The sequence below is a fragment of the Doryrhamphus excisus genome, chromosome 8 (genome assembly GCF_030265055.1).
Source record: "Doryrhamphus excisus isolate RoL2022-K1 chromosome 8, RoL_Dexc_1.0, whole genome shotgun sequence".
Taxonomy (NCBI): Eukaryota; Metazoa; Chordata; class Actinopteri; order Syngnathiformes; family Syngnathidae; genus Doryrhamphus; species Doryrhamphus excisus.
Window position 1 is genome coordinate 7,530,675 of NC_080473.1, and position 15,388 is coordinate 7,546,062.

The 15,388-nt window shown below is 39.8% G+C and overlaps 1 protein-coding gene across 1 annotated transcript; it reads right to left on the reverse strand.

Moving 5' to 3' along the window:
• Nucleotides 1-263: 263 nt before the first annotated feature.
• On the reverse strand, nt 264-15,066 carry LOC131134440 (A disintegrin and metalloproteinase with thrombospondin motifs 8-like). Its single transcript, XM_058079729.1, has 9 exons — nt 13,163-15,066; nt 10,078-10,317; nt 8,284-8,416; nt 8,037-8,204; nt 6,395-6,687; nt 4,218-4,401; nt 3,702-3,874; nt 2,376-2,551; nt 264-2,306 (listed from the first exon to the last, which is right to left on the reverse strand). Exons 1-9 carry the CDS (start codon nt 13,895-13,897, stop codon nt 1,562-1,564), a joined length of 2,847 nt encoding a protein of 948 aa, XP_057935712.1. The 5' UTR covers nt 13,898-15,066; the 3' UTR covers nt 264-1,561.
• Nucleotides 15,067-15,388: the final 322 nt, after the last annotated feature.

Sequence of the window (15,388 nt, forward strand, 5' to 3'; positions counted from 1 at the left end):
CAAGTGTAAATGTGACTATAGGGGTGTTATCACAGGTCTAGAGGGCTCTAAGAATGTTTAAAACCACATTTAGAAAGTCAAACAGGTTTTCTATGCTCAAACTAGGACTCCTACTTTGCAGACACACTTAACCACAAGAAGCGAGGTATTACTCAAAACAATTTTAATGTTCACGTTATCAAAACAGCCAGAGTGTGATGGGTTTTTTTTCGACACCCAGATTAGCTTTTCCAAAAAATATAAAAGAGGACAAGGATTCCATGTTCATTATTGACATAAATGTGTTTATTTGACAATTTATACAGACAAAACAATCTCAGAGACAGTAGCATCTGCCATGTTCATTATATTTAAAAAGAAAACAATAAATTAAAGGAAGCTATGCTCATAAACTAGTATGGTCCTTCATTGAAGGGATATAGGCCTAATGTGCCTTCTCTTTTCTCTCGTGACCCAAACATACACATAAAAGTCTGAAAAAGTGGGTTTAGATATCATTAACGCATATGAAACATGAAAATAATAGCATTAATTTACACAACATGTGATAGGTATATCACGTACTGAATGTGTTCTACTGAAAATGTCTGCTACCACCAACTGCGATAGAACACAGAAATGTAACGACTTTGTCTTGGCTTTTTTTTTTTTAAATCAGGGCATTTGAATTTCAAAAAGTATTTGACACAAGTGTACACTCAAATTCCGTTTCGATAAAAAATTCTGTAACACATTTAAAGGCCGAGTGATCAAAAGGCTTACAGTGAAACCATGCTTATTTTCTGGATTTAAAACAACAACAAGAAAAACAACAATCACATTTATCGTCACTAACGTGTAGAATTGAGAAGCAGTGAAACAGGAGCACACATGAGATAGCTTCAAATCACAACCCAAGCCATCAAAACACGACATTGAAGCATTAATGACAGTATGTAAGACAAAGAGGTACAGTATATTTACACTATGCTGTGCATTAGTAGCTTTAAATTTTTAACCTTAACCCCTCGGCCATTTTGCTAAAAAAAAAAAAAAAGACCCCAAATAAATACATTTTTTTCTGCATGTAAAAGGCTTACATGTATCATCTTGGTATCAAAATAAAGGGGAGACTTTGATGCATACTGTTAAATGTACGTATACGTACAGTATATGTGCTGCTGGATAAATGAAAAAGCTGCTTTTTGAGTGATATTTAGTGGTGGAGGAATGATACTGTTGAGGCTAGAGTTTGTTGTATTATTTTGTTGTTGATGAAATTATTCACGACATATGCTGGTCCCGGACCGATCGCTTATTTTTGCTTCAGTTTGTTGACATTTTATTAGGATTTTCCCGTTTTCAAGGACTTGATGAATTGTTTGACATAAACAAAGTTGTCGACATAAGAGGTCTCCACTGTATTTTGTCAATTAGACCAACCCAAACCCTCACAATAAATGAGTTGTTATTTGTAGTGGAGAAAGTACAAACACAGCACCTTCTTTATATGGCATCTCATGACATTCCCGAGGTAGTTTTCCTTTGTTTACTTCCAACAGTGGTTGTAACACAGGCTTCTTCATAGGCACTCGAGGTTGAAACATTCTCCGGAAACAGGCACAGGTTTTTTATTCTGATCACACTTCTCTGGTTCAACAGTCTTCCCAGTGTAGTCTATGCAGACGACGCTGCGGTGCCGTTCTCCCTGACCACAAGTTCGTGAGCAGGCGGACCAAGGTCCCATCTGCCAGATGGGACAGGGCAGATCACCACAAGCCCTAATGTCCATCGGCCTCAAGTCTTTATCACAAAGGCTCGAGAGAAAACCTGCGCTGTCTCTGCACTCCACATTCCTCCTGGACCACCCGGAACCGCAACTCTTCGAACACTCGGACCACTCTCCCAGTACCCAGTCGGGAACACCGAAGGGATGAATCATATGTAAAGATGGAGAAGAGAACTTCTTTTCTTTAGGCTTGTTAAAGGTTACATCTCTGGGGATGAAAAAGGAATATTTCACTTTGGGAGCACTGGAATCCCCCGCTGTGGCCAGAAGTTGAATGACGATAGCCTCTTTCAGCTGCATGAAACTCTGAATCCTCTCCAGCATGGTGGAGGAACCGCTGTACTTCAGCACAGCACCAAGAACAGGGATGTCCTGTTCCACCGTCGACACGGAGAAGTTTCCGTTGAGGATGTAACTGCCAGTCTCTCGCATTACAGCCAGATAGTTCCCGTCATGTTTGATTCCTCTGTGGCTCCGCTGTTTGATGTCAATATTGGTTGCACCAGCGGGAATTGTGACAATGTCGCTGTATCCATAGCTAAAAGACAACAGTCGGAACGTCAGAGATTTGATGTTGACTCAATTAGTCCCGTGTGAGGTAACTTACATTGCTTTGTTGTAGGACCCAGTGATCTTTCTACAGGTAAGACCGTTTCCTCCACATACACCACACTTATCCACTCTCTTATTGGATCCAATCACCTGGTCACAGCCTGCCTTCACACACTGGCCTTGGACGCACACAGACGTGGTGTCAGGACCGCAGGGTGTTCCATCAACGACCTACACACGTGTTATTACAGTCCATGTGAGAAGGACTATAGATTATATACATCCAATATACATTCTACGTATATACATTCAAACTTTGAAAAATGGAAAGATGCCTGTGGAACACTTGATACATTTTGTACATGAAGGATGCCATTTTCCGGAAGGGAAATTTGGGACTTGATGTAAATTAATTTCTCTCATTTTTCTGTAAACTCCCTTATTTTCCCTTATTGTCCCTTATTTTCACACTTTCAAGGGGTCTGTGTTATAACTATGTTATTGTACTAGCACTCTTCTTTTATTTTGAAAGCCAGTCTCTACCGACTGCTCTTGCAGAAGTGTAGAGGTTTTTTTTTTATCAAACCAGTAAGACGCAGGAAAAAAGGGCAAAACATAACTTCCTGGTGAAAACAAGAAGATTGATAAGTATGATGTTTGTTAAGCTATCGGAACAACACGCCCACCTATTAGGTTTGTGTTAAGGCTGTAAAATCTAATCTAATAATTCATTAGAAAAAATATAGGTCGACATCCCTTTGCAATGGCTGACTGAAGTTGACATTGGCGGTTGCCGACATAACGAAAACTATCAATTTACTTGCGACTTTGGCCAGACGAATAAGAGCATAAGGGTGATAATAAATTATATTTTAACCTGTTGACATGGTTTTCCTTCATTTGTGCAAAATGTAAATGCGTTCTTTTGTATCAAATTGCTGCCACTTCTTCACACCATGGCAAGGTAAGTAGCATACTGTACTATAACCGAGAGCATAAACAAAAACTTTCTTTGAAAATCAAATCATAAGGAAACTGTGGCTTTGAAAACCGACTGTACAGTAATCCCTCATTTATTGCGTTTAATTGGACGATAGACCTGGCTGTGATAAGTGAATGTCAGGGAAGTAGGATTCTTTACTCATAAATGGCATATTTGTGTTGTTACTGCATATAAAAAAGTGTTTATGATCTTATAAGTACAGTTTATGACATTATTAGAACCCATTTTGTTATTCGCTCAAAGAGGGGGATAAAATAACGGCTCAGACGTTGTAAACCGAGGACCACCTGTAGGAAAACACCAATTCATAACCTGAATTCTCATTCTCATTTTTGCTTCTAATGCTTTTGGATAAGCAGTGATACTGTGTGCACTTACCTTGGGTTCAAACACCTTAAATTCACTACTGCCTTTGGCCCGGCAGAATAGTTTGCATCTGTCCCTGGGAGACACTCCGGCGTACTTTGGTATCCAATGTTTCATATTTCCATTATAGTCCAGGTAGTTTGGGCTGTTGTACTTCTCACACTGCTCTTCTCTGAAACTTTTTCCTAGTAGAGAGATTCAGAATAAAGCGTTTGAGTGTTCACACACACAGGATGAATTTATATGTATTGATTCAATAGAGACACTGTAACAAATACTTTGACTGAGTGAACACTATTTGGCAGTCCAAGATGTCCAAACAAACGTAAAAGAATCATCTTTATGCTTTGGTTCACTTGTCCTATCACTTGTTCACTGTATTACTTGAACTACCCTGACTTTATGTATTAATTCTTGTCTTATTTCCAGCCTTTTTGATGATTTCTTTTGTGCAAGGTGAAAATGAATGAATTACAAATGAAATATAAATATATTGTACAATAACATTTAAAAATAATTGTGTCTCACCAGTGTTGTCACAGGGCTCTGTGTTGCAGGATTGATATTGAACCCTCTGTCCCTCACAGTATTTACCCCCATTTTGAGGCTCAGGGTTTGTGCACTCTCTATTGGAGAACTCGACCCCCCCTCCACATGTCCTGGAACATTGCTGCCATGGTCCCCACGTGCTCCAGCCCCCATCCACAACCACCTGTGGTCAAGAAAAAAAGGAGAAAAACACTCAGTAGTTCTTTGCCACAGGAAGTCTCAACTGTGCAGACCAGACCACAGTCTGGGTTTCTGGGTCTGAGGCTACCGTGGGTTGGCATGCCGTGACGCCAGGCTAATTCTGTGTTGAAGTTCGGCACGCGTCTACTGTCTGCCTGTACCCGCATTCTTGCTACATGTGTCACTCACTACTTGCGGAGCTTGCCGTGCTTCGACTCTCTGTGGCAACATTTTAAGTGTCGATGCCTTTGCCAGACGTTTACTGACTTTGGGCCAACTCAATTCCCAGATGCCACTGCGTCTGCGTGCATAAACAGATGTCTGATGATAACACACACAGAAGCCATAAAACACATTTAGAGAATTCTCTCAGGTTTTGAACCCTCAAGTTTTCTTATGATTCGGTTTTCTACAAATAATTTGGCCAATATTGTGTATTTTAATCTTTGGTAAGTTGAATTGTGTGCTATTATTATTAAAGCTGTGTATGGACGATACTCGTCTATTCAGCCATCTTGGATCACACACCCAACTTTGATACAGAGTTTACACTATACCATGGCAAAATCCAATGAGAATGTTACATAAACCAAGAAGAAGTTCCATCCTGGAGAAGAAATAAGAAACCAAAGCAGTTTATGTTAGTGGTCTTCACAAAAAATCGTAAAATCATTAATCATTCACTTTTAATATGTAATTATTTTGTGCATGTAAAACTATATTATCGTCCTGAAGTGAACTGATCCATGTGATTTTGTAACATTGATGTTTGGTGTTGTCTAGACCCTTAATCATTGCACTGTTGTATTTACACTCGTTACCAACAAGCACCAGTGTACCGGAAATTTTACACTAAATCGAAGTTACAAGCAGTAATGTAATGCAGGTCAGGCATAGGACAATGTATTTGAAGATAAGGGAAATTATATTATTAGCAGTACAATGGTCGTATTGCAGCAATCTGGCAGTCACTTACTATTGCATTGAAGTATATGTCAGTGTGGCACAATGGGAATATTGCCCCGAGTGATGCCAAATTCTGAAAATGGCCATTTACTTTTGACTTTGGCCAGAGATTTCAATACAATTGGCAATAATAAAGGAGTTTTGCAATTTGTTGACATTTTTTTTTTCAATTTCATAGTTTTCTTAATGGATTCTTCTGGTTTCATATGAGATATGAAACAATACAAGCAGTTGATGTTTGCTAAATACAAGTATGAAGAGTCTTGAACCAGTCATGATGTGCTATATACCGTATTTTCCGAACTATAAGTCGCACTTTTTTCATAGGTTGGTTGTTCCTGCGACTTATAAATGAAAAAACTGTTTATGTTACATAAACACTGGACACCTTTTCTGTTTATGTTTATTTTTTGTGTAGCTGAATAAGCATTGTGTTAGCATATCTTACACCTATTCAGCCAGTTCTCTATTCTTTTATTGTTAGAACTTGCCTTCCAAGAGGACGTAATGTTGGTTTTGGTCAAGTAGTTTGGAAAATAAATTACCCACAAAAAATGCGACTTATACTCCAGTGCGACTTATGTATGTTTTTTTTCTGCCTAATTATGCATTTTTGGCCTTGTGTGACTTATACTCCGGAGCGACTTATAGTCTAGAAACTACGGTATATCACTATATTGACAGTTACTGTGGTACCCATTATGTCATTATGTGGTCATATCACCTCGTACTTCGGTATGTGTCAAAAAATAAATAAATAAATACATTAATTAATTAAAGAAATACAAACAAAATAAAAAATATATATATCAGAAAGGCGGGAAGTGAATAAATGTAACAGTTACTGACTGTAAAAGTTACCAATACCATATATTTCCAGGTAATACTTTTATTTTGAAGCTTACTTTGTCTCAAAACGGTATTTCATTTTGAATATGAATGTCTTGGGATTAAATATCGTCTGCAGTCCTTCATCATTCCAAACAATTAGCATCTGTAGTTATTCTTACCAGCGGCTCGAACACCTCCTGTGTCGGCTTGCACACTCCATTCAGGCATGTTCTGTTGAGACCACACGGGGTGCCGTCAGCCCATGGCAAGCTGCCGTTCTTTGTGGAGCACTGTGATGTTCCATCCTCTTGACACCACAACTGGCTGCAGATATCATTGTCTGTTGTGTTGGGACAATGGAAGAATTCCTCTCCAAATATCTGCTGGCACTGATGGTTCAGGCTGTATTTGCTCCCGGGCAGCTCCTTGGGTAATGGCATACTACTATCTGGAACGTCCAGCAGACAGTCCCCTGTGGTTACAATACAAGATGGTATTGAGGTAAAAGCACATATTTTGGAGTGTTACGATGAGAGAAAATAAAATGAAGTTGTGTAATCTGCATATTGAACATGTTTTTTGAGGAAAGTCTGTAATTATCATCTAAATCGGACTTCTGTCTAATTAGCTTTTATGGCATTCAACATGCACTTTTGTCATGTTCCTAGTTTGGAATGAACATTGCCACAAGAACTGTGTTTGGAGACATACTTATAGGTTATCACATGGTTTGTCTGGTATCAGGTTGTCATGGTTTGTGCCAGTATCAGCCCTGACACTTGGGGGCATGATACTGGGCCTGATACCAGACAAACCGTGTGATGATCTTATTATCACATACTATTTAATCATGAGCTTATTATCACGTACTATTTAATCAAAAGACCATTTGTTTCCAGAAAATGTTCAGTTTATTACATGTATTATATCTAAACAGGGTAAACACAGGAAGTTTAGCTTTCGTTTTTCCATCATGTAACGTGCCAGAGAGTTGAATTTTGATTTGAGAGAATCAGGCTCTTACTCATCCCCATTTTCTTTTCTGATTGATAAAATAAACATAGACATGTATTTGTCTAACTCAGGCGGGGGAATACTTTCTACCAGTCTTCGTTCGTTCTTGCAGTTGATGAGCCATTCAGAAAAAAGCTTGAGTTCGCCCTTGGTTTTCTGACTTGTATTTGCATTTTTAGCTTTTTCGATCCTCCTCATTAATGGTGATAAAACGTTCCATTTCTAATATTCTGTTTGCTATTTTCCCTATTCGTCTTTCGCCGGGAGTGTCAACCGCTGACATGTTGACACAGACGGCAGCAAAACGCTCGTGCGCTGTTCTCTGATTGGTTGTTTCACGGGCACGATACCAGAGCAGCGCGCTCTGAGTGGACAGCTACGGGGGCTGATACTGGACATGGTTCAACTCTATATTTTATCAGTATCACTGCCCTGGGCTTTGACACAGTATTATTTCCCGTATCATTCATGGGCGGTTTCTAGGGTACAGGGCCAATTAATACTGTAGTATGTGATAATCCAACTTATAAAGAGCATATTTTGCTGACACCGGCTGTTTCTTTTGAATATGTTTCTAGTATGACTCAGAGCAGAAGAAGGTTGGCCGATGTGGCTTGCTACGATACAAGGGTTCAGAATGATAAACTATTCCCGCAGCTTGTAATTTACAGAGGCAACATGTTAAAGCAGGAAAGACATACTTAAGGCGGAATATCGGTATATGTTGTTCATCTCTGAATCAGACTTAATCACAGGGTCTGTGAACATGGCAGATGTCTGCAATCATTTTGACAGATTTACACTTACCATGGCCATTGTCAAAGAACTCTGTGATGTAGAGAGCACTGCAAGGAGACCAAGGCATGGTTTTGTTGAGGCTAACAAACAAAGGAGACATCAGATAATGCCCTCCAAGATCCCCGAACAGCTTCTCGCAGGTTTTGGAGTCATCGTGAGGCATGCTCAGCACATGACCTACAGGAGGAAAAAGTGTGGGGAACCGCATGATAGACTGCAAAAGGAACCATAACAACATATGCAATGACAAGCTAACCGAGCTCATGTGCAGCAGTGAAGGCAGCTTGCAGGCCGTTGTCCTCGATTACGGAGCAGCTTCTCTTAGGATCGCACATCGTCCCAACATCGGCAACACCCAAAGTGTCGCAGCTCTTTTGTCCGCAGATGTCCTGCCATGCAAATAAAACACACATTACTGAAACAGTATCACATAATTGTTGTTGGCACCAGCATCGATCAATCACCAGTTATTTGACCAATACAATTTACTAGTACTAGTAAATGACCCAATTATGATGTAATTGGGGGCTGCACGGCGGTCGAGTGGTTTGTGCGCAGACCACCAATTCCACCCTCGGCCATCTCTGTGTGGGTTTTCTCCAGCTACTCCGGTTTTCTCCCACATTCAAAACATGCTAGGTTAATTGGCGACTCCAAATTGTCCATAGGTATGAATGTGAGTGTGAATGGTTGTTTGTCTATATGTGCCCTGTGATTGGCTGGCCACCAGTCCAGGGTGTACCCCGCCTCTTGCCCAAAGACAGCTGGGATAGGCTCCAGCACCATGTACAAAATGAATGAATGAATGATGTAATCGTGCCCACAAATTATTTGGTCATTTTCGAGCAATCCTCTGAAGCCGATGGTTTAAATCCAGCAATGCAAAGGAGAACCAGGTCAATAGAGTTCTAAAAGTTGTCCTGCTTGGGGAGACTTCAGGGCACACTGACACTCCCTGTTCAGAATGCATCTGAACATGGAGCTCTCTGTCAGTGTGTACATCTTGTTCCACAAAAGAGCTGTCACTCATGCATGCATGTACACACAGAGCCAAGTATGTATGTATGGCTCAGAACAATATTGCATTTGCACATACACAATACGCCAATAAGATGCTTGTTTTCACTATATGCAAATGTTTTGAGTTCTGTCATTCTTTTATGACTCTGGAATACATGGCTCACACATTTAAGCTGGACCTGGCGAGGCACTCCAGCCCGACCATGGCTTCATCATGTCATGGTTGATTTGTGACGGCCCTAAAGTTAGCTCATCCGTGAGGAGCCTTGTGTCCTCTGCATTTCAAAGCAAATCTCCGTGTGAAGAGAAAGAAAAAAGAAACCTGTTTTCAGAATTTATTTATTAGCATGTCACTCATTGAAGTTGTACTAGTTTCATGTTGGTCCTTCGTATCAGCCTGCTAAAATCCTTAGGACTTACCACTGGGCTATGCTAAACGTGCATACAAACAAACACAATGTCACAATTGTAACTGATGAACGTCAGAATAAAGATAAACATAACTGATTATATATATATATATATATATATATATATATATATATATATATATATATATATATATATATATATATATATATATATATATATGCTGGAGCCTATCCTAGATGACTTCGGACGAGAGGCGGGGTACACCCTGGACTGGTTGCCAGCCAATCACAGGGCACATCTAGACAAACAACCATTCACACTCACATTCATACCTATGGACAATTTGGAGTCATAACCAGCATATGTCATTAATAATTTTAAAATACACAAGACTATAGCTAAAACTAAAGTATCATTCCTCTACCGCTACAACTCACTCAGCTATCACATTTTCACAACTACAGTCTTTTTCAAGCAAAATTGCACAAAATGATCATGATGTTCCCCAAGGTTCAATTCATTGACCACTACAATTTAGTTCATCATCTAATTTCTAGTCAATGCTCTTTAAACTCTGTCAAGACACTAATGTTACCTTGTTAGTATTGCTGGTCTTCAGAAGAATAAGTAATTTGATTGGACTTTATTTGCCACTTACCTCTCTGGTGAAGAGCATGGCGGTATCAAAGTGTTCCGGGTGTCTCTGACTTGCAGGGTTGAAGAGCTGCTGCCAAGAGCAAAAGTTCCTCAGGGCTACTCCTCCATTACTGGAGACATCTGGACCGACTTCTTCATCCTCTATCACTAACAGCTTTACAACCACCATGTTGACTGAATTCTTGATGCTGGGGTGCTTGTACAACTGGGCAGCCATTGACATTAACGTCAAAATGTAGTGCTGGAGAGAGGAACACAAAAGGTAAGATGCCTAGAAAGCTTGCAAGGTAAACAAAATAATGTCATGACAACATACGTATTCACAGTAGGGATGCCGCGATTGACTAGCCACTGATCAATATTGGAAAATTGCCATTGAAGTACATGACTGGCATATGCTGATCAATGCCTTTCAGTACTGTACTGTACTGCATAAAAGGAGGCCATTTCTTGGAAAAAATGGGTCAGTTTATGTGTTGTAGTATTGTTAACGTCATCATTTGTGGCTGACTTTGGGGCCGACTTCCTGTTCATATGAGTAATGTTTAATTTTTTTTTTTTAAATAAGCTGTGCCTAACTTTGGACCACCCTGGCATTGTTTATGAAACAGAAATATGAAAGAATCATAATGATAACACTTCAGCCCACATATTTATTTCCCTTTTCTGTGCATTCTAGCGCCAGAAAACAAGTTAATATAAGCTAGCTAACAATGACTGTCATGGGAAATACGTATTTTGACGCTAAAGCTCTCACAAAAAATGTTCCATTTAAATAACTGACTTCTATATCAACCAAGCAAATACCTAAATGGGTGTGTCCCAATGACATGCATTGTTAGCTACCTCATATTAACTCATTTTCAGGTGTTATAATGCACAGAAAAGGGAAATAAATATGTGTTAATGTTTCACGTAAGGATTGTGAATGATGGATAAAATTCCCATAAAAGTGTAGTTCCCCTTTAACGAGGAACAAACCCACCCAACCCTAACCACTACTCATTAGTTCCTCAGTTACTACTGTATTTTTGTGTACCTTATTATAAAATGAGTCCATAATAATGAATGATAATGTATGGATTCGGAGTGCAAAAACACACAAGCATAAAGATATAACAGTGGTACACATATGCTGTACATTTTTCTAAAATTAGTACCGACTTGATGTGAATTAAATGCTCAGTCACAAATAAGTACAGAGCCAGCGCACACACCACGTGTACAAAAGCTGAATTGAATTGCATCATTACTCTGGGAACCGTATTTTCATTCCATGGTTGCTACATTTGAGTGCTGTCACCCAAACCATCTGGAGGGAACGAGGGGAGCAGATGTCATGAAGGCTGAAAATGACGTGGAATATTTAGACTCTTCTCCATGTCTTTTGCTAAGTGAATAATTAAGATGGATCCTCTCATTGGACTCGCAAGTGGAAAGACTTACATTCGAATAATCTGATGCCCACTGGCCATGACTTTCATGTGAAGCAGCAACAGGCATGCCTTTGCCATGAAGACGTTTTCTTCTAAGTCAAAACCAGTACAACTTGTTGGAAATGGACTTTTAATGTTTTTAGGCTGTGGCGTATATAGTTTCCAATATTTTACCTGCATGGAAACTTCACTGATGCTGTAACATAACAAACACAAGCCAGTTTCATCTGTCTGAACTTTGTTTATTTTACCATGTTTGTCTGGCAGTTGAGAACTGTTAAATGTCAGACAGGCAACGTTTTGAGTCTGGTTTAAACCCATAGGAGCCCAGACTCATTTGTGCTTAAAGTAAAATAATGTGGCATATACATCAGACAGTTGTATTTAGAATGGGATTAGCAAATTGACACATATATCTTTCTTCTGTAAGCTCAAAGTCTTGCCGAGCAAATTTATTGACAATGGTAATGGTAATGATAATCACATGTTTACACAAGTAAACATATCCAAAAATGTGTAGAAAGAAATGTATTTAATCCTATCCATGTCTCAGCAACTACCCAATATTTGTTCACTGTCTGTACAAAAAGGACAAACAATGTGGTCCACAGTGGCGTCATTAGGCCTATTTTTGGGGGGCTTCAGCCCCACTAAAATGTCCTTAAATGCCCCCTAAATAATTAGATTTTTTTTTAATTTTTGATTGACTTTTAAAATTTTTTTACAAAAAAAATATCGGGCAAATTTCATATAATATGGCAAAAGCAGGCTAATAAGCAAGCCAATAAGCAGGCTAATACTAGTAATCTAATAATCATAATAATAACAATAGTAAGCTAATAATCAGAAGAAGAATAATGATGATAGTAACAATAATAATAATAAAATAAAATAATAGGCTAATTAATAATATAATAATGATTATTATGTAATTGATCACTGTCCACTGGACAGAATGGTTGCAGAGCTTGAGCAGCGGTTTTGCAGTGTAGATTGTGTGTACTTGTGTAAATTTAATGGTGGCCTAAAACAATTGAGTATCTCTACTAAATCTGTCCAAAAGTGGGAAAGTTATATTCCGGTTCTATTTGTTTTTTGGATTTTTGTATTTATTTTTTGGAATGTCTACTACATTCATTCATATCCTGTGCATCTCCAAGGGGCTAAGACCCCCCTGTTCTCAGAACCTAGTGACGCCCCTAGTGGTGCAAAACAAATAACAACAAAAATAAATCCACAAATAAAGAAGGAAAACCGTAGCCTTGGAGATTTTTAGGACTTTTAAAGTGTCTGTATGGGTTAAATTCAAAAGATGTGATGCTGCCAAGAAGGAAACATGGCTTTTGCCACTGACACGCAAATGGAATGCACATTAAATATGTGAGTTATGAATCATGGGAGGCATCTCCCATGCGGCCAAATTGTGACCAAGTCCAAAGAAATGTGTTTCCGCATTTTTTGCATTTCTGCTGTCTGACTTCCTTCCGAGTTTCAATACCCAAAACACCACAAACACCTCATCTCATCCATGTCTTCCCACTAAAGAACAGTTTTGGTTTTACGGTCACCTGGTCTCACTTTATATGCTGAAGGATGAGATTAACTTTGTTAGTAAACGTTACCAAACGTGCAAAGAGGAAGTTGTCTTACCTTGATTTCATCCCCGTAGAAGTGTGTCATGCTGGAATCTGCCACCACCAAGGTTTCTATGAACCGTGGCGCAGACACGAAGCGTCTCTGGCGAGATTCCCCCCGTGCGTCGTTGCTGCGGTGCGTAAAACTATAACCCCACTTGTGGTTCTCCGGGGCACCCGCTTCATCCGCGTGATCAAACAGGAAAGGAACACCGTGGCTCTCAGACAAGGTCCTCCTCTTGATCACATGCAGCTGTTGGGCAGAGGGTGACCTAAAGCCTCCTGGAAATTTGGGCTCAATAATGTACTCGTTCCCTTCTGTTATGAAGGAGCCGTAGACCCCGGAACACAGACTCAGAGCCACAACAGAGTCCTGATCTTCATCTACGTTCCCTGAGTAAAAACAACTTCTCAACTGTCCTTCACTCTCCTCCGTCTGGTTGATGAGATTGCGGAGATCCTGGCCCAGTGACGATTGCGCACCTGAGACACCAAAGTCTTTGGCTTGTACGCGCTGAATGGTGAAGTGAGGTGCGATGAAACTGGTGTCAGGGATAAGATTCAGCGTCAAGTCTTTTCCAAAGGCGCTGAGAACGACTCGCTCCTGGTCCTGGCTTCGTTTCCAGAAGCGACCGCTGATTCTTCCGTTTATCCGAACAGGTATGACCTCCTCGGATTCAAACCAAGCGGAGACCGCCGGATGGAAGCCGCACAGAAGAAGCAAACAAAAACCAGAACACATCTTCTCCATTCAAAATGTCTCTTGGTCTGCCTTTAGTCGTCAAAGCAACGTCCTCTGTCACATAATTTTCCGTCAGTGGTAGTGTGTGTCTCAGACCTTGTTGTGTCACTCACTGCAGTCAGGACACAGCGGGTTGGGTATTTATACTTGCTGCTCCTCTTCAGACTGGAGGGTTGAAGGGGAGGGGGGTACTTTTTTTTTTGTTGTTGATAATATCACTTGCTGGAAGTCCTCCTCCCACTCGCACTCGAGAAAGTGGAGGATAAAATAGACCCAATGAGAACAAGCCACCCCCTACCCTTGTGGAGCAAGCCGACAACCACGCTCCTATTATTAACCCAGCATGCGGGATTGCGGGCAGGACATCTGCACTATGCATAGCTGCTCGTCCGCTGCTCCTGTTATTTCATAGACTTGTGTGTTTGAGTGACAGGTCGCAACAGAACCCCCCCGACCCTGCTGAGGCCTATGTAATTTATTGCTGCCTAAAGAAAGACACTTGTGTGCTTACATTGAAGAGAAACGCATTGTCCAGACATGGACGCTCTTTTCAAGCTTTACTGCCGACCGGAACCTGCCAACAACAGTGTTTAAATAGCGGTGGGCGTGTCGGTACAAATCAGACACAAACAATCAACATCGGGTCAGATTGTTGCCAATATCACATATATTACATAAAGGTATATATTGTTTGAAAACTATGTGGCAATATGTTGAGCATAATCATGATTAACAAAATCATTCAATACTCTTTTTAAGTAACCTTTTAAGTCAAAAGTGTCAGAAATATCTGTATTTACTTGTTTTTTAGCAATACAAAAATCTGCAGCAACTAGGCCCAACTCCAGCAACTAGGGGCGGCCAGATCAAGGAAAATGCCGATACGGTTAGCTGTTGACGTTAGCATGATGACATAGATTCCTACAATGTTTAGTTTCTGAAATATTAGTGTGTGTTTGTTGTTCATATTGTTATATTGTTATACTGTATATTGTTTACAAAATCATGGAATAAGTCTTTGAATACATGGCGACTTCAGGGACAAAATGCTAAAGAATGGAATATCAAATCTGATCAACTGATCAAGTAGAAAGTATTTATATCATTATTGGTATCTGCAGTGGTTCGCCTGTAGCTTTACTACAAAGTATTAAAAAGAAATTACTTACTACCACCAGGAAATAAGTTTTGAATTACGTTTTCCACTTCCTTCTTGTCCACCAATCACATTCACGCACCCAGGTGCATTCACGAACGCCGGGATTCCAAACACAAACATGTACAGCATAACAATCAATAACAATATAATTTTTTTCTATAATTAAAAAAAATATAATAGACGTGATTTAAATCATGTGATTAGACCGTTTCCACTTACCAACGCACATCTTTCTGTCCAATAGATGATGTGTATTATCAGTTAATCTAACAATCTAACAACCTCTAATGTCACTCAAACACACAGAATCTCTACGGATACTCCCACACCACTGCTCGCTG